General features: G+C 43.2%; 1 protein-coding gene across 1 annotated transcript in view; it reads left to right on the top strand.

The window, feature by feature from the left end:
- Positions 1 to 10,989: 10,989 nt before the first annotated feature.
- MYB (MYB proto-oncogene, transcription factor) overlaps positions 10,990 to 25,895 on the top strand; it is a gene marked incomplete at its 5' end in the record, with an annotated part of 28,255 nt that continues 13,349 nt past the window's right edge. Inside the window, 10 exons of the mRNA XM_066314419.1 lie at positions 10,990 to 11,153; positions 14,716 to 14,833; positions 16,512 to 16,583; positions 17,220 to 17,312; positions 17,704 to 17,924; positions 19,447 to 19,684; positions 20,478 to 20,558; positions 20,966 to 21,070; positions 22,395 to 22,652; positions 25,586 to 25,728. Coding sequence (XP_066170516.1) covers positions 10,990 to 11,153; positions 14,716 to 14,833; positions 16,512 to 16,583; positions 17,220 to 17,312; positions 17,704 to 17,924; positions 19,447 to 19,684; positions 20,478 to 20,558; positions 20,966 to 21,070; positions 22,395 to 22,652; positions 25,586 to 25,728 — 1,493 coding nt within the window. The remainder of the gene's footprint in view (positions 11,154 to 14,715; positions 14,834 to 16,511; positions 16,584 to 17,219; positions 17,313 to 17,703; positions 17,925 to 19,446; positions 19,685 to 20,477; positions 20,559 to 20,965; positions 21,071 to 22,394; positions 22,653 to 25,585; positions 25,729 to 25,895) is intronic.

Raw genomic sequence — 25,895 nt, forward strand, 5'->3', positions numbered from 1 at the left:
GCAAGAAAACCAGAAGGGAAAGGGCAGTTTACAGAGGAGACAACACACTGGGGATGTTGGTTGAGACGCTGTGCACACGACAGACAGAGGTTTGCAGTCTGTTAAGCTGTCATGTCATACCAGTGCAGCTGATACAAAAGCAAAGGGTACATCTGAAGAATGTGGATCTCTTGAAAGTGTCAAGAAGGACGAAAGACTAAAGAGTGATGCAGCAAGGTTGCAGTGATCATATCTCATTTCTCAACATGGAGAAGATCCCTGCAAGTGGAAAGCATTTTCCTCATGCAAAGGGAAGCAGCTGGTAGGCTTTGTGCTGTTTTGTGATATGACACTTATTCTACAAATGCATCTTTTGTGAGTGTCACTGCTGACTACAGTAACCCTGAGGTCATTCTTTGCCATCAGCTCATCTTTATCAGAAGGGAAAGGAATACAGAATGACAGTGCCTTTCCAACACCCATTAAAAATAATTAAAAATAATTATGCAGTGTACCAAATTCCCTGAAAATGTTTCTTTCTTTCTTCTTTCTTTTTCTTTCTTTCTTCTTTTTTCTTTCTTTCTTTCTTTCTTTCTTTCTTTTTTCTTTCTTTCTTTCTTTCTATTTCTTTCTTTCTTTCTTTCTCTTTCTTTTTCTTTCTTTCTTTTTTCTTTCTTTTTCATTTATTCTTCTTTCTTTCTTTTTCTTTCTTTCTTTCTTTCTTTCTTTCCTTTTCTTCTTTCTTTCCTTCTTTTATATGAAATCATGTGAAGCTTTTATGACTTGTTCCTTACACAAATTCTCTTCATACAGTATTGGGTTAAATTACTCTGAAGCTTTTCTTGTGGAAAGATTTGATAACAATGGATATCCCAGTCTGTCACCTAGATACAGAAACAAAAATCTTAATATATTTATGCTGTAGAAGATAGCAGAGACACCAGAGGGTCAGGGAACTCTACAGGCCATTGATCTTTGAGTCAAAACCAACAGAACCACATTTGCCTGACCAGTACCTTAAAGAGTAGAGTAAACAATAATGCCTGTCTTTTCAAACAGTAGTGAATTGCTAACTACAAGCAAAAAAAAAAAAGTATTATTTACAGGCATAGGGTAATCCTTAAAATCTGGAGAGGAAGCTGAAAATAGAAGACAGGATGGCCCAGAGGCCTTCAGAAACTGCTGAAAATCTCACTATTTCTAGAGTGGCCTACAGCATGTAAAAAAAGCATGAGAATCTCTGAATTCTGATACTTAAGTAAGGCAGTAAAAAAAAAAAAAAAAAAAAAAAAAAAAAGTGATTTTCTGATAATACCAGCTTTGTCTGAGGAAGACTAGAAGGGTGGATATCAATTTGTGTGCTAGAGGGAGAGAAATAGCCAGCTGGGCAAGAATATAGCCAAAACATTTATGAACTGTGTGATTGTCAAGTACAACTAAAATGTCACTAGGAAGGTTAAGACTATGTTTTCTTACTGGGGAATTCCAGAGGAACTATTACTGGAAAAAAAATATTAAAAAAAAAAAAAGGCCAGGGTTTATAGGGCAAGGTTTCAAAGCTTTTTTGGCAAGATATAATTTCTACTGCATTATCACCAGCCCTCAATATCCTGAAGCAAAGGCAGAGACTGGAAGAAATGTGCAGACAAGATGATCCTTCCTTGGCACCGTTACATACAGATCAGCTCCTGTTCTGTCAGCTAAATAAAACAGACTTCACAGAGAAGCACTGGCCACCTCAGTGATGATGCTAGAAGAAGCTCTATAAATCTACCTACTATTTACAGAAGATAGAGGCTGTACAGACCATATTGACAATGTCCAGCTGTTTCTGAAACATTTAGATGAGAATTTAGGTGAGGAGCAAAACCAAATTGTTTCAGCAAAATCACGTGAGTACTTTTCTACAGAAAATGCTGGTCTGTTATTGTCAGGAGTACCTGAAACTTATTTAACAGAAACAGCAGCATTGGCTGTATTTCTTGCAAAGAGTCTGAGGTTAAAAAAAATCACATGATTTGACACCAAAGCAACCTCTGATAGTGTAAAAATAGGTTTTTACATATTTGCTTCAGTCAAATGGTTTAATTTGAACAACATGAAACTGGTATGGGATTTATGTCTCTGTTTAAACCAGCCTGAAGAAGCAGCTCCTGTGATAAGCTCATGACATTCATTTAACTAAGTCTGAAAATTAGAGATGGACCATTTAGGCACAGTCATTGAATACTTAATAATTTATACTGGGAACATTAAAAATGTTTCTCAGTTCTGTCCAAACTCCTCTAGACTTAGATTTCTTCTAACACAGAGTAAATGCCTTCAGCTTCCTTCTCCACCTCTAGTAGGCACTGGGTCCTGGGAAGAGAGAATTTGTGCGCATGTGTTAGCTTACCACACTGAGATTTAGGGCATCTGAGGTTAATTTTAATGCCCTTTCCAGTGTAATCAGATAGCTCCTACGTGTCTATTGAAATGTCATTTGTCACAGCTCCATAGTGGCACTTAGCTGGTGTGTTGCCATTGCTGAGTTCTAGTGCCTATCCTAAGAGTTGAGTCCTGCTCCCAGCTGTATTTGAGCAGAGAGCAGGCCCATAAGCAGTTATTGGCCTCCTCATTAATTAAAACTACATCTGACAAGTGATAGATCAGTAAGGACAGATGCTTTATTTATTCATATGAACCCCTCAGCAATTTAGCTGGTTCCCTAACAGTCTTGTTTAAGAAAAGTGAATTGTCTCCACTTGTCTTATATTTCTACCCACAAAGCACTAAGGGTATACCTAATTTTATCATTCTCAGAGATAGTAAAGGTGCCTTTACCCAGTTTATTTTTCCTTTCCTTTTGCACAGCAATTGCACCCAGTGGAAGACTGTCTCTCTCTTAGTCTAAAGAGTTTAAAAAGTAGCATCTCCAAACGTAGCTGAGGAATCAGTACCCAACTGCAGACCTGGTGGTATAATAGCCAGATGATGGGCCAGCTCCCCTTTCAAGGTTCTTTGTGCTTTACAGTGCTGACAACACCAGAGCTTGTTTTCATCAGTGTACTATACAGATATGACTCAGAAGACATATGGAGAATATGTACTACCAAGATTCAATTTTAAAGTCACTTTTCTGTTCAAAACCACACTGAAAAAAAAAAAGAAAAAGAAAAAAAAAAAAAAAAAAAAAGAAAAAACCCAAACTCAAACAAAAAACCCCACAAAAAAGATGTGCCAAACTGACAAAAAACTGTCACTAATAGCTGACTAAATCAGTAGGTGGTCATCTCTTATCCTTAACTTCAGTGGGGATGGGAAAGGGGAATGGTTGCATAAATAAGAAAAAAATTCATTTGAGGGAACAAACCAGAACATTGAATATTATTTAAATTACAAAATAAAAAAAAAATTGGTTTATGGCGGATGAACATGAACCAATATATTGGTTACTATTCAAAAAAAGGAAAAAAAGAAATAACATTTCAGTTTGCTATTGAAACTATTACATCACAACATGCCTGCAAAATAAGAAGTGCCAATAAACAGGAGAATAGGCACTTGTGAAGTCCAGTTTGGAGCTATATGCATGGCATGGCCATTTGCTGGAGGATCTGTAATCCATACTAGAAAGCAACAGTAGATGGCCTACTTTTCACAAAAAGTGAGAGCTAGAGAAAACCACATTGTGCCATAGGGAGGGGAAGCACAGGCATAGCCTTCATTATTAATTGGCATACATAGAAAGAGCAAGCAGAAACAAGACAAGTAAAAGAAAGAAGGGAATTCTCCCTGGAAACATATGGGAAGCACAAAACAGAAGTAATAAAACATTAAAGAATAGGGATACAAACACCATCATCCAGAAAGTGCAGTCATTAGTAATGAACGTAATGAAAGCACTGGAAGGGTGAATGCAAAAGTTAATGGCTTCTTTTACACGTGTGAGGTGCACAGAAAAAGAACAGGCCATCTAAATAAGAAATGTATGAAAGTCTTCCAAGTATCATTTTCTATATAACTCACCAGGCTTCACTAAAGGGAGAAGTAAAGGAAAGCACAGAAAATTCCACTTTGACACCTGTCTTTCAAAGCTGATTTCATTTTCACAATTTATCTCTGTAGTTACTGCACAGCAGAGGACCCAAAGTGAAGCACTGCCAGCAAGTCACTCTGGCCACAGACCTTGTGTTCTAATCACTTCTTTATGGGTCCACTAAACCATCCCCATCTTATAATTAGCCACCGAGGATAATTTTCCAGCTAATTTTGCCATGTAAACCTTATCAAGGCTCAAATCCCTAAAGAAAACTAAGCACTGCTGAGGCGCCCTCTTCAAGAAACTGAGCACAAGCTTTTTCAATATTTTGACTATCCTTTCCTATCTGGTTGAGCTCTCAAACCACAAGTTGCCTTGATGTTGTCAATTGATGTTTACAAGACACCTTGGGAAATATTTTTTTCAGGTCGCAGAAGTTATTTCCAGCGCTGAAAAAACAGTGCAAGTAAACATGCAGTTTGAAGAATTATTGCCAAAAAAATATTTGATGAACACATTTTCAAACTGCATACCCAAACTTGGACACAAATACTTAGTAATATCATAGTGATTGCTTCAGAGTTATCTAAGTGATAGCAGTCACCTATCCAACCACTTGGTCCTGCTCAGTGTGATATAGGAGTGTGATAGAGTGATATAGGAGTAACTTAATGGAATTAAATGGCAGCACAAGGAATGGCCTTCCTTATGGGCACAAGGAGAGAGAGAGGAAGGAGCAGTGCTGTATTTGTATGCACAGCTTTACTGCAAACATAATTTGACTACCTTAAACAGCAGTGAGTAACAAGGGCTGCAAGGTACAGAAGTGGAGGTGATTAATTCTGTCTTGGCCTGAAAAAATTACTTTTCTTGCCAATATTTTGGCACCTCCTACTGACTAATACAGAAAGGAGTGACATAGGGCCTGAGGATGTAAAACATATACAGTGAAAATGAAAAGCTTTAGTAGCTAGCCTATAGTAGTCTGCCACAGCCATAGAGTAAGTGTGTAGGAGAGTGGAAGAAGAAGAGATTGATTCCACTTCACAATATTCAGTCAGTTAAATGATTGGAGAAGGTCTGAAAGAGGCAAGGTGAGAAGCATATAAAATACAAAATATTTTTGTACATGGGAAATAGGGCTTTGTGTGAGAAGTGTAAGTGTCCATCACAAATCTAAAAAATGAGATTAATAATGAGTTAACATCTAAAAGAAAATATATAAGAAATGACTGCAACCATTGAGTTAGAACCACAGTAGACAAATCTCCTTTACATATCTTCCAGTAATAGGAGAAATTAAAGAATTTTAGAGACGGTGGACTTGACAAGAGTCTGCCCATGTTTTTATTCAAGCTGGAGTTAATCATCTTGTATTCCTTCCAATTTATCAATTCAATAGAACAAGAGGGAAGAAAGACTGCTGTAATGGGGAAGCAGGTCTTTCCAGCTGCATGACAGTGAAAAAAGGCTAAATATAAGGAGCTAGTGTCTGTAGGACCTTGCGTGTGTGCATTGCACAAATAAGTGGCCTAAATTCGTGTACATGTGTTTACTCTCAACTACACTGCAGTTTATAGATTAGCTCTGCTTTCAGGTACAGCCAGGTATATCTACAGAACCTTAAGAAACTTTGCAGAGTTGCTTTGCATTTATAAGAGCAAAACTGGGAGAGAAGGAACAGATGGAATTCTCTGCCAAACTGGTGCAAAGCTGCACCTCCCTCAGAGGACACTTTTAAAAGCAAGCATGGAACAAAAGCCTCTCTGCTTGCCAGCAGGCATACATTATAGTAACCACACCCTTGTAGGTAAACATGTACATAGAGCAAATCACTTCTTTTGTGAGTAGGGTTTACTTCATCATTTTGAAATGCATATTGCTGTTCCTTGACATTAGTATGCTTAAAAGAATAATTTAAGGAAATAAGCTTATTTGGCTATGTTTACACTTATTTGTCCTTTCCTCTGTTATTAATCAAATTTGTCTAATATTTTATCATATCCTATTTCTATAAAAGATAAATAAACATCATTATGGCCTTTCAAGTGGTAGTTGCTAGCAATAAAATAAAGTCAAGAAATCACAAGTCTCATGTGTGATGAAAGTAGTTGGAAAGGCTGTTTCCTCCAGGTATTCTGGTAACATACAAAGTCAATAGCCCATCATATCGCAAATTTTCTAAACTTTGCATGTCAGTGCTCTGCTGCAGGTTAAAAAGATGAAGCTGCAGTATGTGCAGTGAATGCTTCTTGCTGTAGTACTGCATTTAAAAAAAAAATTAGACTGTTCTGTGTGATGATGTAGGGCATTACAAGGAAAGGCTAGTTTTCAGAGGGGGCCCTGCACTTGGAACACCACTGAACCCACTGTGCTTGGGCAGCCAACTGGACACGGGGTTCTGCTGGTGTCCAAAGATCTGGTCCCACTTGCCCCAAGCCTCCTTTTGCACCTACTGTACCATGCTATTTCAGAACAAATGAAAAAACAGCTTTTGTACAACATATGTTCAGTTCCTATAGTAAGCTATTTTTGCAGTTGGAAGGCCTCAGGCATTACTATCCTTCCAAGCCATACACAAACAAAGAGGGTTTACCACAAAAAAGAGCCTCTGCTGAAGAGTGCAAGGCTTACCTTTGCTCCCTCACTCATGATACTAATTTCATCAAGTTCTATAAAATCTCAATTGATTCAGTTTCACCTTATCATTGAATTCTTATTGCTACTTGACCTGAGGTCAACTACACTTTCAAAATGAATAAAGAAAAAGATATAATGCAATCAACTGGCAAGTCTGAACCACTGCAATCTTATTTCTGTTGTACACCAGAACACACTGGATTTTCAGTGTAGGTGCTCTGCTGTAATCAGGGTAACAGTGATCTGGAGAGCTCTAAACCTGCATGTGCAAAAACCAGACGTACAGACTTAAAGATCTAGGCTACACCATCTACACTGCTGGAGTAGGAGCCAGAAGAGCACTCCTCCTTTCTCTAAGCACAGAGATGCATATCCTAGGAGAGAACTTGTTGCCAGCTGCTAAAACTTTCCAGTCAGTTTCCTACCCTGTCTCTGGCTTTCCAGGCTGGCTACAAGAAAATCTGAGTGTGATGGTGTGGAGGTAGCTGCATCTCTTGCTGGCCCACATCTGCTGCCATCTCTTTAGGCCTTACCCAGGACCAGGCTATGTCCATTTCCAGCAGGGGAGGTGGTTGCCACTCACACCTAAGTGTTTGCTCTTCTTGGATTTCCGGCACACATGCAAATCTGGGTGCTAACATACCCAGCTACCTCTGAGGCAGGTATCCCTCAGGAAGACACCAGCCTGGCCCTCACACACTGAACAGGTTATTGGAACAAAAATGTTAATGCACACTGTTGGACACAATTTGTAACCACAGGTAGGGGAATGTGGCTAAATATCTGTCTCTAAAATACTTGATACATGACAAAAGAGGCATTAAACCCTGGTCTCCTGCCTCCTTCCCCCAAACTTTTAATCAATCTTCTTATCTCCTTTTATGGGGAACTTGTGAGGAAGTCTACATCAGAGGAAAGCATACATTTTAATTTTGATTCAGATGTGTTAACAATATTTATTAAAAACATTTCTGGCCAAAATACCAAAATTCACCCGATGTTCAATTATAAAAATACCACAGCTGCATTTGAAACTTTACTGTAACTACAGTCTAAAAGTGAAACTAAAAAAGTGAAAGTTGCTTGTTGTTTTATGATACACAGGCTGAAAGAAATGCAGAAAGTAAACAAAAAAGCACATATAAACATACATTTATAAAAATGCTCCTTGAATTCTAAGATGTATTTGCACCAGAGGGAAAGAAGCATTTTTATAAGACTTTTAAGAGGATTAAAACACATGTGATCATACAAGTTGTTAGACACTGAATTCACAGTATTCCTTGCAGATTTTGTGACAAATGCAGAAAAAATAGGAACACATAGGTAGAAACTGATGCTGAGATTTTCCAAAGTCTAAAGAAAATGTATGCAACTGTCTCCTGTACATTTGGAAAATCCTGGTGTTCAGACTTACTGATCTTCTCACAGCTGAACTTCCTTCATGATTCCTTTTCTATTTGGTTATGCCTAGTTAAATGATGCTGGCAATACTCAGCCCCAGTCATGCCAGCTAAACAGCAGACCACAACAGGGAAACAGTAAGGAAGAAGAAAATATAGTTTGGACTTGATGTTTAACCAGGATGCTTGAAACTTTCTCCACGTGCTTTTAAACTTCATCTTGAGGTTTATGTTTGCAGTGGAGGCACAGGAAATCAAGTAATTCAACTTGCACTTACCATTTATATAATTACTTTTATTAAATTACTTATATAATTTGTGTAAGTAAAAAAAAAAAACAACTCTAGAACATGCAGTTACATGTTTACAATTATGCTGTCAGTTGATGCAATTACTATAAATAGGCTCAGAGACATCTCTAATTAATGAAGTTGGAAGAGTAACGTAAGAAGAAGTCTGCTACTTCACATTTAAAGCATATGATATCTAAGTTGAGATGTAGAAGGGTGATTTCTTTTTCTTTTGGGCTTTGGCAAGAATATTATAAAGAACCCTCACACATCAAAGTCCCCTAGGCTACAGATGCTTGGGAAATAAAGCAAAATGGTAGAGTTGTGGCTTGTTTCTAAATTTTAAACATTAAGAATGAAGTAACATCGGTGGAGTGCATGCATACACATTTCTGATTTTAGGGGGGTTTATAATATGCAGAGTGATTTTTAGAAGATTGATCTTTAAACCTGGAGCAGAGGTGTCATTTCCCTCTCTGTTTTGAACACAATAAGATGAGTTTTATTTGTAATTTTATGTAATCTTATAAACCAAATGTAGTAGATTCTTTTTTTCAATTTGGGATGAAAAAATATTTCTTCAGAATCACTGGAAAAGAAAGGTAGTCTTGCAAAAAAAATGTCAGAAGAAAATTGTGCATATTAACAACTCTCTCGAGAGCAGTAATAGACATTCTTTGCATTTATTCAGCAAATTTACATCCAAATCAGGAAGATGTTGGATTTATCTCAGTTAACACTGAAATATTTGCAAAAATCAATATTGGAAAGTGTTTCCTGCAGAAGAAGGAAGAGACAACCTTGCACAGTTTTGTTTGTACCTCTCTGGGATGCTATAGGCAAAACAACCACACCGCTTCAGTGAAATGTGCATTTTCAGTCACAGAGAAGTAGCACGTGTCCTTAACAGTAGATCCAGTGAATCCTGTCATATCCTTACAGCTGCACTGATGACAGGCCCAGCTCTGGGCCTTCTGTGTATGTAAGCAACACTCACTGTTGGAGCAGTACTCAGAAAATTCTCTATTTCTAAATAACTTTCTGTAACATTTTATACACACAAAATTTACAGTCCTGTGGCTAATCATCAGTTTCGGTTTTGCAACAGCAATCTCCCAAACACCTGGCCAACACTGTGGACACTAAGACATCTTTCTGTATTTTCTCTGGCCTGCTGACTTCCTTCATTGCCCAAATACATATTACTGGGGAGAAAACAAACAAAAACAAAACAAAACAACAAAAACAAAACAAAACAAACCCAAACTACAAAACAACTTAAAAATCCAATGGATATGAGAAGCCTTGCTCTCTGCTGACACCAAAATGTATTTATAACAAATATAGTGTGGAATACAGTTGAATTAGTCTTCAATTTTCTAGATTAGCAGTAATACGGCTAATTATTAGCATTGTCACTTCCTCGCAGAGAAATGCTTTGCAGACACGGCACTGTACAGAGCCCCTTCTCTCTGCACTAACACTAGTCCCCCTGCAGCAGACCCGCTCCACAGGTAGGCAAACAGAGCCCGGTAGGCACGGCACCTCCTGCCGGAGGCTTGGGTAGGGCAGAACAGGAACGCCGCGCACCCTCCGGCGAATTTAGCACGAGGCGTGATCCCAAGAAGCGAGTGATGCGTCCGCTCGGGGAGACGGCCCCGGCTGCGTGTCGGTCCCCGCGCTGGCCGGGCCGGGGACCCGCGTTACCGGGGGCTGTGCCCAGCGCACGGCCCGGCCCGGCCCGCCTCGCAGCCCGCTACGGGCCCTGCGGCAGCGGCCCCCGCCCCGGCCGGCCCGGCCCGTCGGCGGCTCATTGATGAGCCGCGGGCCTTTGAGGAAAAGGGGCGAGTGCGGCCGAAACCGCTGCAAAGCCATGATTTTTCAAAGCAGCAGCGCTGCCTGGGAACTTTGCATGTTTCGCCATTTTTACATCCTGACTCATTTCTGTATCAAAAAACGTGTTCTCTGGAGCTCATCGGACACACCGCCGCCCCTCCCGCCGCCGCGGCGGCAGGCAGCAATCCACCGCCGGGCAGCAGCAAGGGGGAACTATAGCAGAAATCCCCGCGGCCAGGCAACCGCAGTCAAGCCCCGGGCAGCCCCGGGCCCCTCCGAGTTTCCTTTTCCATTGCCAGCGGGGGTTGTTTGCCCCCCGAGGGCTGCAGCCCGCACGCCAGGCAGGGAGCGGAGCAGGTGCACCCGCCAAGGCCCCCCTCCCCCGTCGGCGGGAGGCAACTGCGTGGGCCGGGGGGTGTCGCGGGGTCTCGCCCGAGAATTCTCGCCCCGTGCCGAGGCTCGCCTTCCCCACCCGCCGTACACGGGGGAGAGGGGCTTGCCCCCCGCCCCGACAGCTCCCTCAGCGACAGCCGCAGGGCGCGGGCACGGGGGGGCTGCGGACGCGCCGTCGAGGGCCGGCGGCGCGGGAGCAGCGGCGGCGCTGGCGCGGGGACTCCCGCCGCGGCCGCGCGGGTGGGCGGGGCAGGAGGGCGCCGTGGGCGCGCGGCCCCGGTCCGCCCGCCCCGCGCCCCGCCGCCGCGGCACGGGCCCGCCAGGCGCCTGCGCACTGCAGGGGCGCCAGATTTGGCGGGAGGGGGAGTGTCCAAGGGCCCTTTGTTTGATGGCATCTCTGTTTACAGAGTTTACTCTTTAATCTCAACCTGTTCCTCCTCCTCCTCCCGCGGCTCCTCGGCACTCCCGTGCGCGGCGGCGGAGCGCCCAGGCGCAGCCCGGCAGCAGGGTGCGGCGGCGGGCGCGGGCTCGGTCTCCCCCGTCCTCCTCCCCCAGCGGCCGGTGCGAGGATGTCCGGAGACCCCGGCACAGGTAACCCGCTGTCTGCGGGCGGGGGACGGCCGGCTGCGCTCCGCGCCTGTCACACGGGGCCGCGGGACGGGAGAGGGAAAGCGGCAGCAGGAGACCGGCTCGCCCGGCGGACGGGCGGGCAGCCCCCCGATCTCCGTGCACCTGGTCTACTCCGCCCTGGTGCCGAGGCGCTCCCCTCCTCCGGAGGCGCCGGAGCAGCCGAAGCCCAGCGGGACGCGCCGCGGAGCCGCCGTGCAGGGGCGCTCGGGCCCCGCGCTGCACGCCTGCGGGCGGCCGGTGCTCGCCGCCCGCAGCAGCCAGCGCGGAACCCGACGGAGCTGCGCGCCCGGTAGCCAGCCGCAAAGGCGGGACAATGTCTGGAGAGCTCCGTGGCGGCAGGTAGCGCGTCCCGTCCCATTCATTTCATTCATTCCCGGCCGAGTGAGGCGGCAGGTGGGCGGCGGGTGCGGGTACTCGGTTCACTCTCTTGACTTTTTTTTTTTTTTTTTTTTCCTATTATTTCCTGCGACCCTTTCGCCCTTGGGAAGCGTGACTCTCGCCTGCGGGGCTTAGCTTTTTGCCGTACACGCCACTCGGCACATGCCGGAGTGCGGCAGCGCGGGCGGGGGGCTGCCGGTCCGGCGGAGCGCTCGGCCGGAGCTGTCACCCGTGCCCGCCCGCCGGCCGCGCACCCGGGCCAGGGCCATCCCTGCCGCGCCGCGCCAGGGGCCGGGGGCGGCCGTGCCCCGGAGCGGCGGACTGGACGTGACGGGGCGGCAGCGCCGCGTGGCCACGTCCGTGCCGCCGCTGCCGGGCGGGCGCACAGAGCGGGGTTGTTGTCTAATTAGCCGGGGACGGCGGGGTCGGACACGTGGAAGGCTTTTTTTCTCTTTCCTCTTTGCAGCCCGGCATCCTCCCCTCCTCCCCTCCCCTTCGGCTGCCTGTGACAGGGGAGAAGGTCGCAGCCTTGCCTGTCGCTTCCCGGGCGCCAGCCCCGTCCGGTGGACTTGGGGCTTGGTGGGCTCTTTGTAAGGAAAGGGGGTTTGCGGCGCGGGAGGAGGCGGCGAGCCGCTGAGCGAGCGCCGGGCTGTACTTTCAGTGTCAGAGCGGGGCTGTCGCTAGGGCTGGCGGTGAATCACCCGGCCCGTCTCTCCCGAAGAGAGGCACAGCCACCGCTGCCCTCGCGGGCGCCTCCCGCAGGGACACGTCCTTCGCTCGGGGCTGGGAGGCCGGGGCGGCGCGGGTGCGGTTCCGCCTCATCCAGGGGCACGGCGCCGGCGGGAGCGGGCTCTGCCGGCGGAAGCCGGTGCCCGAATTCCTTCAATCACGGTAACAGCAGCGAGTCAATTTCCTCTACACCTGATATTTTTTTTTTTTTTTAACCTCTCCTCCCCCTTTTCCGTTCTTTTTCCCCCGTTGTATCGTTGCACAAGCCGGTGTCCTCGGCAAACAGCGCAGCGCTGATGGGCGGCCGGGGGCCTCCCGCTGTCCCGCCCGGCGGAGCGCCGTGCCGTGCCGTGCCGAGCCGCCTGGGGAAGGCTTCGAGACTGCGGCCGAGGTGCAAAATAAAGTTTTAGAGCCCGCTGCGGGCCCGGTTGACTGAAGAAACTACCGAGCGTCCCGGATCCCAGAGCACTTTTCTCCTGCTGGAGAACGCGGGTAGTACAGTGGGGTTTTGCTCGGTTCTGCGATGCGAGCGAGGCCCCAGTCATTTAAATGACCCTGTTACAGAGCTGGCCCCGCACTGAAGTCCTTTAAGGTGCTGGCCGCTGGTGCTGTGCTGATGCTGCTGCTGCAGAGCGGCGTTTCCCTGCGGCGCCCGGCCCGCACCGGCGCGCAGGAAGCGCTGCCCATGGATGCGTACCTGTGCTTGCCGTCTACGGGAAATCGGTTTTCAAAATGATACTTGGAAACTGTGCCGCAAAACTTCCTTTGGCATATGGGCAGCGTGCGCAGCTGTCTCTGTGTGTCACTGAGAAGAGTGAATCTGCTTCGAGCGGCGGGCCGGGGAAGGAGCCGCGCTTGTGGCAGCTGGAGCGTGGGAGCTTTTGCTCAAGCAGGGGAGGATCCAGCTGCCAACGCGGGGTGCGTGCGGAGTGAGAGCTTCCATCGGGGCTTACTCCCAGTGATACGGGTTCTGGGGAATAGGGAGTGACCCGTGGGGGCTGCAGTAGACCGCAGTGCACGAGTTGAGGGCGGCGATGGGCTGGGTTGCGTGAGGTCAGGGGCTCCCGGCAGAGGCTGCAGGAGGACCACGCACATCGCAGCAGGCTGTGGAAAACTTTTTGTATGTAACGTGTAAGCATGTTTCTTTTCGTGGGCCCATGACACAGGCCAGAAAACAGGCTGGAAGATGTAGGGTGTTGATTAGCCCAGTAGTTTTAAAGAACATATGTTCTTGTGTTTTGGAGGTGTTTGCATCTTCACTAACAAGTCACCATGCTTTACTGCAACTTAATTTAAAGTAATCTCCTGAAAACAGGGTTAACAGCATAAGCAGCGCCTGTTAATTTATTACAAAATAACTTTATTTTAATGTCTTAGTCATACTTTTAACATACCACAGCATGCCATGCCATCAGACATATCACAGTTTTTAATCTTAATGACACTGACTCCTTTCTAACACTCGTGGCTAGCATCTTCTAGCTGAAGTATCAGAACTGCTTAAAAGTTAGAAGTAAAATATTGTCCACCAGAAAGGCACATCTTGTTGCAAAATACCCTTTTAGATTTGTTACTAGGTAGAGCAAGTACTTGCTTGTGAAAAGACTCGTGGAGTCCTTTTTACTCATAGATAGCCTCTGGGGAATCCCTTAGTCATGAATTAGGTGAGCAGAGTATTTCAAAAACAGTATGAGGGATTAGGAAATAGATTAGAGGTAATAAAGTTATAGAAATGGAGAGTATAGAAGGGTTCAGTCATTCATTTGTTGGTTGCAGGATTTTAAACAAACTTGTCCTTATCTGTCCAAACCCATAAATGGAGGGCATATTTTGTATTAGAGCTTATTGAACGTTAATGCTGCCACTTGCTGTCTTAATTGTAAAAACTTGTGCCTTCTCATGTAGAGCCCATAAACTTTTTCTCAAACAAGGTTATTTGTTTTGCTACACAATCTGTTATATTTTCAAACAATCTGCTGCATTAAACATACAATAACACTAACTTTTTTCAGAATGTATGGCATGAGTTAAAGATCTTAAACATGTACTCATGTGCTGGACACAGCCTCTAGTTGTCTTTATTGTCCCAAACATTGTGTTTTAATTTGAAACCCTCATTGGTTGAAAGTTTGCCAAATGTGTAATTCACCACTGATCTAACATTAGGAGCAGGTCTAAACATGCACAGTAATACGAAGGTTGCCAGCCCTTTGCTTGTATCTGTGGATACCAAAAACAGCAGAACCAGTTCAGAATACTAGAACAACAGAATGCAGAACAAAATCTTGTTGTGCAAGTTTTAAAACTTTTATCTGTGTAACCTTTGTAAGGATTGTAGTGGGGGGGGGTGTTGTGTTTTGTAATTAAGTAGCTCAAGTCCTCATGCTCCACTCTGTCTCTGTGCTTCCTTTTGCAGTATATATAGTAGTGATGATGATGAAGAAGATATTGAGGTGTATGATCACGATTATGATGGTCTACTTCCTAAGACTGGAAAACGTCATTTAGGGAAAACCAGGTGGACCCGCGAAGAGGTAAATCCAAGTTCATTCCTCTCCTGAATGTAAAAAGATAAGAGCGAGCATGGATCACATTCTTCTCCCAGCTGCTTCATGTTCTTCACCATATTGATAATCTGCAAACTTAATTCAGTGACAGTCCCATATCTGAGGACAACTTTTTTTACCAGCTAGCTACATTCAGTGTTTTACTTAACTTTGAGCATAGTTCTTACCTTTCAAATAAAATGTATAAACACAACTTTTTAATTTCCACCAAGCTCTCTTTTACAGAATGTGAGATGTGAATCTCTCTGTAATCCCTGTTGGAGAAGCAGGTTCCTGTTCACTTGTAGCAGTGCTTCGTTGGTGCTACTTGCCTCTTTCTGTTTGGAAACGGTTGCTATGCAAAAGCCGACCTGTGTTCAGTGTCCCACAGCAGCTAAAAACTGTGGCAGAAACTGCTGCAGTCCTTCTGTATGGTTGGAATTTTGCACTTTAATTGCACTGTTATGATTCCAAGGAAGTAAAGTAAAAGCTGGAGGAGAGAAATCCAGCATTCAAGATGTATTTTGCTTTTTGAGGTCAGAATGTGTTTTAGTCGTGATACCCTTGTGCTGACTTTCTGGGAAAATTGTGGTATCAAACTCCTTTGCCAGGTGGATCTCTTTTGGCCATGTAACTGGTTTGAGTTTGTTGGGGAATACATTCATGCAGTTCTTGAGTTATGTTTTGACTTTATCTTCTCTAACAATGTGTATTGATGTAAAAACAGTGGCAGGTCACCCCTTGAAAGCCTTTTATTTATTTATTTTAAATCATAATCTGCCCTTACAAAGGTGGATGTGGTTGTGATGTGGCCAGGGAGGAAAGGATGGCCATGAAGTCCTGTGGCCATTGTCCTGTCATGTGAACTGGGACCATACTGGGAGATGCTAACTGGGGAAGGAGAGGGCTACTCTTCTCCTCTTATCTCTTGGAGCATTTCTGGGGTTTTTTTGCACTATCTCGATCTTTCCCAGTATGTAAGTTTTTGTTTTGGTGTTTTGTTTTGGTTTTGTTTTTGTTTGTTTGTTTGTTTGTTTGTTTTTGTTTCTTTTGTCTTTATGGTCTTTATTTCTGGCCTTAGCATTAAAAAGATTGGGGCAAAATTTTTTGCTATTTACAAGTATGCAAAACTCCCTCACAGAGAACAAGAGCAAAAAGGAGCTGTTAGTTTTATTGTGCATTTATTGTAGGTGGATAGGGCATGAGCAAATCACTGGAACTCCTATTACTTGCAAGACGCATATTTGCAAGCTTAAGACTGTGATTTTCAGAGGTCCCCAGGTAGCTGAGTGCCTGACTGTTACTGAATTTCAAGGTTATTCTGATGCTTGGCATCTGAACGCCCATTTCCTCCTGTAAATCCAGTCCAAGAATAACAGTTACAGTGCTTTGATGAGTAAAATGGGAATGTAGACTGTGAGTCAAAGAGCTGCACAGAAGTCAGTCTTTATCCTGCAACACAGTAAAGAACCTACCAAAATCCGGAGTAGAAAAATCTTATTGCTTTAGGCAATTAAAAGCATGAGAAGTCTACAGACCACCCTCCCTTACACTCAGAAAGCAGAAGTAGATGCATAAGAAGCTACAAGAATGAATTTTTTAAAAAATTCATTTGTATTATAAGAGATTGAAATATTAATTCTATCTGGGGGATTTTATGATTCAGGATGAGAAGCTGAAGAAGCTTGTGGAACAGAATGGCACCGAAGACTGGAAAGTCATTGCCAATTTCCTTCCTGTAAGTGGATATTGGTTTCTGTTTCAAGGCTTAGTAGCAACTCTTTATTGAGGGGTTTCCTTAATGAAGGGGAAGGGGGATGGTTGCTTTATGGTTGCCTTTTCAGGGGAGATATAAAACTGCCACAAATGGAGACTTTAGAAATTTAGTTAGATTACTGTAGAAACACATTTATTTTTCCCTTCACTTCTCAGAAAGGGTTGGAAAAAATCACAGAAGCAAAAATGGGGGATGGTGGGGACTTGCACAGTAGGTGGTCAATGTGACAATGAAACAAAATCTCTCAGCACAGTGGAAAAAAAGTAACTTCGGTGAATTCTAAGTATGATTTTGAAGATAATTGCTTTGTGAACACTTTGGCTGTTGCTGAAATACTGCATGTGAAAGCATGCCAGCTACTGTGCAGATGGGGAAGATAAAGCTTGTGTAGTTTTGGTGATGGAGTCCTCAATGCAGAAGTGATGGAAATCTTATCTATTTTGTGAGCAAATTGATAGTTGTATCACTCTGTGTTGTTTAGTAGTCTTAGTTGGCAGTGAAATAAATCAAAACAAGTGTATGTAAATAAGAGTATTCTCACTCTGCTTTCATCTTGTCTAAAGAATTATCCGCTTTGTGTATTTCACCTTTCACTAGAATCGGACAGATGTTCAGTGCCAGCACCGATGGCAGAAAGTACTAAACCCAGAACTTATTAAAGGTCCATGGACTAAAGAGGAGGATCAAAGGGTAATCACTTTTCCTTTCTGTCTGATAATTGCCTTACTAGCAGATTTCAGATGTTGGGGCAAAACTCCTGCGAACTTTGGTGGTCTCAACATTATTATGGCCAGGGGCAGATTGTATTTGTGCAGTGCTTTCTAAGTTTGCTATGCAAATAAATTACTGTTGCTTTACAACACTGTAATGTAGAATTACAGTTTAGAAATGCCTTAACTATTACCAGATTTTTCCTTTTGGGTAAAAATATGAATGGGAAGTGGGGAACCTTAATTGCTATTAGTTTTACTGTGGCAGTTTTGAGAAATGTTGTTGAAAATATGACTTCACCTCAGAAAAGAATTTCATTGATTCATGATGCGCCGTTAAATACAGGCAGTTTTTATGTCCTTCTTTGAAGGTAATAGAGCTCGTGCAGAAATACGGTCCAAAGCGCTGGTCAGTCATTGCTAAGCACTTGAAGGGAAGGATTGGAAAACAGTGCAGGGAGAGGTGGCACAACCATTTGAATCCAGAAGTGAAGAAAACCTCCTGGACAGAAGAGGAAGATAGAATTATTTACCAGGCACACAAGAGGCTGGGAAACAGATGGGCAGAGATTGCCAAGTTGCTGCCTGGACGGTAATGACATATGCTTTTAGCTCTTAAAAACGGAAAAAGCTGCGGGTCTGAGCAGTCTGGTTTGGTCGCCTCAGACTGCTCTGTATCAATCGAAAAAATTTTGGAATCAAAACCTGGGAAACCAGTGACATTGATGTGCATTTTTCTCTGTGGGGAACTTCACTGTTTGGTCAGTACATGCAACAGTATGCTATTTTTACAGGCTTTTGATGTTTGCCATTGGTAAAAAAGCCAGTAAGTGGGGCAAGACCATAAGAGTTTCTTAAATGTCTGTGCAGTCTTATTTATGCCTGTGATGGCTGTCAAAATCTAAATCGATTTAACAGGGAATGATCAGGCTCTGCAAGTAGAACATAATTTACATTCGGCTAAGGATATGCCTTCAACATGAAATCCAGTCTGCTTATTCAAAATGATTTAAGAGAAGGATTCTTCAACTTTTGTAATTGCTCTTGAATCATCCAGATGATCTTGGTCTGTTAAAAAAGCATGTGTAAAACAGAAGCTTTTTCTCAAATTCTGGTCCTGAAAATACCTGTCTCACTGAAAGCTTTTGTACAGCTTGTATATAACCTCAAAGATTCAGTGTCTTATTTGCTGTGATTAAAAGTGACTCAAAATGTGGGCAAGCAAATAATGTAAGCAAGGGAGAGGTTTCCCTTCCCACTTTTCTTCCTGCTATTTGATAAAACATCTTCAAGATCTAAATATAAGGCCCAAGATCATGATGACCTTTTAAGCAGCCATTCCCTGGGCTGCTTTCACCTTCTAGAAGATAACAGGAAAAGAATTAGCCCTTGGAAATATTTTTGTAGCTTCCACACATCACAGATACTCCTTTGAATGATACCATGAATTGGTCATGTTTTTCAAATAGCAGAGCTGTTTTAAAGCGTACTCTTAAAATCTCACAAACTTGGTTAGTTTGCTTTTCCTGACTCATATATGTGAGGATTTGAATTTCAGTTTTTCTGCATCTAAGAAAAATCCCAACAGTTTTGTTTACTGAGCTTGTGTGTACAGCATGGTGTTGTTGTTGTCTAGGTGACCAGCTGGAAAGTTGCTTGGAAGTTAGTCTATTCACAGCTGTTCTCCATAGTCTTTCTTTCCAGCAATGAGACACAATCAGACTCCACTGAAATATTAAGATATAGGAAGGTGATATTGGCATTCCTTTAGGATAGCCTCAAAGGGCTAAAAAAGCCTTTATTGTCTCCTCACTTCATGAGTATGAGGTGAAGATGAAGTTAGCAGTTTCTTACAATTTGAGGATCTCAGTAATGAGAGATTGCTTTAAAAAGTATGTAAACAATCATAGCCCTTTCTTTTTCCGTAACTTTTATACTGAGCATCTTTTCTGAGAAGTTAGGAGTAGCATTTGTAGTGGTGGGGGTAGGAGGAAGGTCAGAGAAGAGCTCGGGGTTGTAACAGAAATGCCAACAGCAGTTTCCTGCCCATTGACCTGTCTGAATTGGAAATGCTCATTTTTGAAACTCCTCGAACATCTGTATTTCTGCTGCAGAACTGATAATGCTATCAAGAACCACTGGAACTCCACCATGCGCCGAAAGGTTGAGCAGGAGGGCTACCTGCAGGAGTCCTCCAAGGCCTGCCACTCCTCAGCAGCTGCTGGCTTTCAGAAGAACAACCACTTGATGGCCTTTGCTCACAACCCGTCGCCGCCCGCCCAGCTGCCGGTGGCCAGCCAGCCCCCACTGAGCAGTGACTACCCCTACTACCACATCCCTGAGCCACAGAACGTGAGTGCCTGAACACAGGAGCATGGTGGGGGTGCTTGCTTTGCCTCCTTGGGTAGATGGGTGCAGTTTAGCCATGCCTGGTTCCAGCATGAAGGATTTTCTTTGTCTTGGTGGACTTGGATGTGTTTGATGTCAGATGAGGATTTCTTTGACTTTTACTTTGTTCAGTGGTGAAAATAAGTACATTTCAAACTGGTGGAATTCAGGTGGTGGAACTGGGTACAGCGGGTTTAACATCTCAGGAACAGTTAAGGTATTTCTTAGAGTTGTGAATATTAAATTTCATGAATATCAGTTGAATCTGGTAAATTCTGTGATCCATGTCAAAATCTCCCACATTCTCTTTAGTAGTATTGTTTGTGGGTTGCCTGTTGGAACCAAGTGAACAAGAATTATTTTTAATCAGATTTCTTTTCTATTAATGATTAATAATGAAACAGACTCCTCCTTCAGACAGTTGCATTGTAGAGTTTGAGATAATAATAAACTGCATCTTTTGCTTTTTCGCTTCAATTTAGGAAATCCTTACAATGTGTCTATAAATTATTCATCTTTTCTTGTTCAGGAAGGGTAAATATTTCATATATGAATTTTCTTTCTTTCTCTCTAATGCTAGCTGTCATATTCCTAAAAACCCGATTACTTTTCTTGTAAACATTTTTAGGTGTTTTGCTATTTCATCTCCCCAGACTACAAATATTAAGTACCTAAAACCAAAGTATGTTTAACACAAATTGACAATGCAAGCAGATAATATGATGGAAATAATCAATTTTTGGTTTTTTTGACCTAGGTTCCTGGTCAGATCCCATATCCAGTAGCACTGCATGTAAATATTGTCAATGTACCTCAGCCAGCTGCTGCAGCTATCCAGGTAGATAACTTGAACCTCATTTCAAGAGTCAATTTCTTAAATATTTGATAAACTAAAATGCAGACATCGTACATTAAAGAAACTTTTTAATGTATTAAGTGTGGTGAAAAGAGAAAATGGGGAAGGTTGGGGAGTTCTGACATGGCTAATAACTGCTCCTTCCTAAGTGGATTTAAAATGAAGTAGTTGACATCTGACATCTGGTGTGATGGCTTTCACTTTCTCCATTTCAAATGTCTATACTGAAATTCAGCAGAGACTTTGGTAGTGGAAAACACAATTGACATTTGTTTCATCTTTGAATCTGATTTGGCTATTATAACCACAGGTCGGCAAACCATGAGCATTTTAGTTGATACATCCTATCAGACCTTTATCTTTTCTTTTCCCTTAACTCTTAATTTCAGAGACACTATAATGATGAAGACCCTGAGAAAGAAAAGCGAATAAAGGAATTAGAGTTGCTACTAATGTCGACTGAGAATGAACTGAAAGGGCAGCAGGCATTACCAGTAAGATTGTCACTGTGTGCTTGGATGGAGGGATAGCAGCCTTACCCCAGTGCTTGTCTTTTTAACTTTTTATTCCCCTTCTGCCTTCAATACTAATCAAGGCTCTATATTTCCGTTTTAAAAGGATGAAACATAGCACATATATAATCTGTATCTGCTTCATAAATCCTTTAATTTAAAAAAATCAAAAAATTTTGCAGGTATCTTACTTTGCAAAGTGGGAGCAAGATTGGGCTCTGTAGCATGATGTATTATTGGAAACATGATGATTGTACAAAAATTGAAAATCCTACAGACCTTTAATCAATAACGGGATCTGTGTTTTGGAAGGTGTGCAATGGTTCATATGATGAAAATGTAGTGCCTGTGCATTAGATTTTTCTTCTCTGTTGTATTCTTTCCTTCAGCTGTGTTTTATATACTTTGTAAGCTTCAGGCTTGGTGCATGTTTGAGAATTTGTTTTACTTCTCCAAATAATGTTAGATTCTTCATAACTGCATGCGTGGAGCAAGTGCTGGCTATTACTGAATTCTCATACTTGTTGTGTATGCCATTGGATGTTAATGTGTGAAAACCCTTGTGTAACTACTTAACACTGTCACCAAAACCAAGAATCCCAAAATCATTTTTGAAGATAGGTGATAGCCAGCAGATTTTTTTTTTTTGGGTAATATTTAAATTAATAGCAAAAGAGCTGCATGCATGATACGTTAGTTTGGCCACTTTTTAACTTTAGTTAATGTGTTGCAATTTCTTCTGTTGCATGATCACACTGGAAAGAAACTTCTGTTAATTTGTTCTTCTGCTTTCCTAACCACGTTGATTTGACAGCCTCTTCATTGCATTGGCGTAAGCTGTAGCATTAGACAGGGATAGCAGAAGAAAAGGAGATAAGCAGACAAAAGCAACTCTAACTCTAAAAACTTGTAGCCTTCTACAGTGCTGAGCGCTCAGTAGGGAAGTCCTGCCATTTCTTGCTTCTTACAGAAAAGGACTTGCAGACACTTTTCGAGCACTTGGAGTAACAAAGTATGAATTGATTACATGCTAGTAATGACATGTGCTTATAATCCTGGAAGTAAATTATGAGGTAACTTTGGGATAGCAAATACAATGCCAGTATTACTTAAAACAAGATCTTGCACTGATGAAAGGAAACATCTTGACAATTGTTTCTTAGGCATAAGCTTTTAGATGATGATGCAACTACTTTTATCTTTCCTCCAGTGGCATCTGACACCTTGTGCAACTTCATTGCTAAGTTCCTTCTGCCTTTCCCCCCCTCCCTTTTCTTCTTGTTTTTTTTTCTTCTTCTTCCTTTAGACACAGAACCACACATCAAACTACCCCGGCTGGCACAGCACCGCAATTGCTGACAGTACCAGGACCAGTGGTGACAGTGCACCTGTTTCCTGTTTGGGGGAGCATCACCACTGTACTCCATCTCCACCGGTGGATCACGGATGCTTACCTGAGGAAAGTGCATCCCCTGCACGGTGCATGATTGTTCACCAGAGCAACATCCTGGATAATGTTAAGAATCTCTTAGAATTTGCTGAAACACTCCAGTTAATAGACTCCGTAAGTAGACTTGCCGCCTCAGGTGGATTTGTGCATGGTCAAGGAGTAAGGGGTGAGGAGCTGGGATTGTCCTAAATGTGGTTGTTGGTTTTTTTTCCCTGAGTAACTTCCAGTTGCTCCAGGATCTCAAGCTTATCTTCTGACATGACAAAATGCAGCTGGTGGAAAATGAAGCCCTCGAGCATGGAATCATATGCTTTTTGTGGGTGTCTCCCTTTCCTGCTACATCTTAGAATTGGGAGTGTGAGTTTTGGCAAGCTGCACAGTAGGAGCTTGAAACAATCTCTCAATTTTAAGTCTCCTTAAAATAAGATCAGAGATACTGTGAAAAGTTGTAAACAATGAGATGATATTTACTGTTATGTGAAGCAACACATGCCATAGGTTTGTGTGTGGCCGCTCATGTATCTGCATAATTTTCTAGAATTTTTAGTTGTAGCCTCAATAGCTGCTTCTCAAAGTTTAAGGAGCTTGCCCTGGCATATGTGAAGGACTGTAAACACACATTTAAATGTCAAGTATCTGACTGACATTGACATGGACCTGTTCTCACTGCAGTCTCTGGGATGCTATATGCAAAAAAGTAGCACATCCAGTTAGGTTCTTGGTGGCAGCCTCTTTCAGAAGCAGAGGCGTCTGCTTCGTGTGGTATCATTTCCCTTTCAGCACATCCAGAGCAGCATTGCATGTTAGGAGGAGGCCAGTCTTGGTCCACAGCACACATTTTTTTTGTAATGAAAGGCACCATCATCATACCAAGCAGAAAAAACTGGGCAAGCAAATAGTAAGGACATAGTTTGACTCATTCATTAGGGACTCAGTTGCCAGCAACGCTGCTAGGATGTCAGACAGTTTGATAAGATCAAGGTATGTATTGAAAATACAAATTGCGTTCACAGTGTTGCTGCTCCCATGAAAAGGGTCAGGCTGAACTGAACTGGGAAAGACTTTGTTGTTGTTGTTATTGGTTACAGGCATATCCTAGCGCTGTATTTTCATGAGGTGGCACTATACACTGTCTTATAGCTCCGTGCCTCCCACGTTTCAGGATCCTTCATCATGGGGTGATCTCAGCAGTTTTGAATTCTTTGAAGACACAGACACTCCGGCTAGCAGAGCTCCCTCAGGCACAGTCGCGCAGCTTCAGCAAAGAGGGGCCAATGCTTGTAGACCTCAAGGACAGTGCAGCACAAATTTGAGCAAAGTCATGTCGAGCCAGGGCTCTCTTGGCTCACCAAAGACCTCATCTGCCTCACAGGGCAGTGCAGCTCCGTGGGCCCTTCTTCGCAGAAGGAGAGGGCACTGCAGCCCCTTAGAAAGTGGCCACGGTAGCACCTTGGTCCTAGCTGACGTCAGCAGCTCCACTCCTCCTAAGCGCTCCCCTGTCAAAAGCCTGCCCTTCTCTCCCTCGCAGGTAGATCAAGACTTCTGCACAGATGTTACTAATTCTCAAAAGTCACCCCACTCTTAACAATTTAGAAACTAATCCTTTGGAACAAATGACTAATTACCGTTGTGCTTGTTGATTTCACTCCGTGTTTGAATCTTCTCACTGCTCCTAGTCTTCACCACTGAGTTTAGTTAATCAGCAAGCTAACTGTTGATTCTTGTCTTTTAAATTCATCTGTGAGGCTTGGTTTTTTGTGTCTTGGTTTTTTGCCTTTTTGGGTCGTTTTTTGTAGGGGAGTGTGACTCCTTGCTTTACTCTTCCTGCTAACTCCAACTACTAGAGTTTAACATTTCTGGTCACCTGTGATACTTTCCATCTCTGTCCACTTACAGGATGATTCACTGACCTAGAAAACCCCAAACTGCATTTAAATAGCATTCAGGCTGTGAGACAAACTGACAACAACCAGAAAATTCAAATCACACATGGCCATCCTTGCCACACAGGCCGTGAGAGTTGGAGTGGAATAGGAATGAGGAGGAAAATGGCCTGTTAAAATGGCCATCAAATTCATGATGATGGTTGCTTTGTTTCACAGCCGTAGCACTATTTAAAAGTGTTTTGGATTTTTTGTTTGTCTGTGTTGGTTTGCTTTAGTCTTTGATGTCAAAGAAATACTACTTTATGAAGGACAGTAAAAGATTTCGTGTGGTGATTTCCCACTGTATTTCCCATTACCTATTAGTTATTTTAATCATATATCATTTTTCCAGTGGAAGCCAGATTTTCTTACATGCCACATTTTTATAAAGTGGCAGATTGAGTTTAGAAGAGAATACATTGAATTGTTGTCAGAATAAAGGATACCACTATACTCACAGATTTGTAGATACTAGACATAGAAACAATATTTTAAGTTACTAGGTAGAACACATGCAAGAGCAATTTTCTCTGAACAAATAGTGCTGCCCCTTTTTCAGTCAGCTGTTTCCATTCCAAAGCATTCCATGCACCCGTTACAAGTGGCAGCTTCCGTTTTATGCTCTGAAAATGAAGTACTTTCTTTTGAGAGAGATGATTGGAAATTTATTTTCCTGTCATAAACACTTTATTTACTGCCCTAAAAGCCCCTAGATGCCCCACGTAAATATTTCTGGAATTTAACCCTGTTTCCTGTGGGTTTGTTTCTGAAACATCCTTTGCTCATTTTCACTCAGTTTCTTGCGCACACTGGTCTTAATTAAGATTTGTTCAGAGAAAATCCAAATCAGGCTCTGAAAGTGGTGGAAAGTGTTCCTCATTGGAACAGAGTGACATTTCCTTTAGAATTTCCCTCTCTAGCTTCCTGAGCCAAACCATTGACTATTTTTTCACAATGTAGTCAGGTAGCCCACATACCCCTACTCATATCATAGGGTCAGGAGAGTGACTCATGTCAACCAGAAGAAAAACATTTATTTTTCTTTTGTTCGATAATGTCACCTTAAGAGGTCAGCCATGTTATCTGGACGTTCCTGTTAATTTTTTCTTTCCATACGTGCAGTTCTTAAACACCTCGTCCAATCACGAAAACTTGAACCTGGACACCCCTGCGCTTACCTCCACGCCGGTATGTGGCCATAAGATGGCAGTTACCACCCCGTTCCACAGGGACCAGGCTTTCAAGGCTCAGAAGGAAAACCATGTGTAAGTCTGCTGTCTTGTTGAGCTCATGAGGAGGGTCCATTTCTTCACATCTGCATGCAGCCAAAGTGCTGGGTGCTTTGGGCTGTAAGAGGGTGGGTTTAGATTAGATACAAGGAAAGAATTCTTTACTGCGAGGGTGGTGAGGCACTGGAGCAGGCGAGCCAGAC

The sequence above is a fragment of the Sylvia atricapilla genome, chromosome 3, assembly GCF_009819655.1.
Source record: "Sylvia atricapilla isolate bSylAtr1 chromosome 3, bSylAtr1.pri, whole genome shotgun sequence".
Lineage (NCBI taxonomy): Eukaryota > Metazoa > Chordata > Aves > Passeriformes > Sylviidae > Sylvia > Sylvia atricapilla.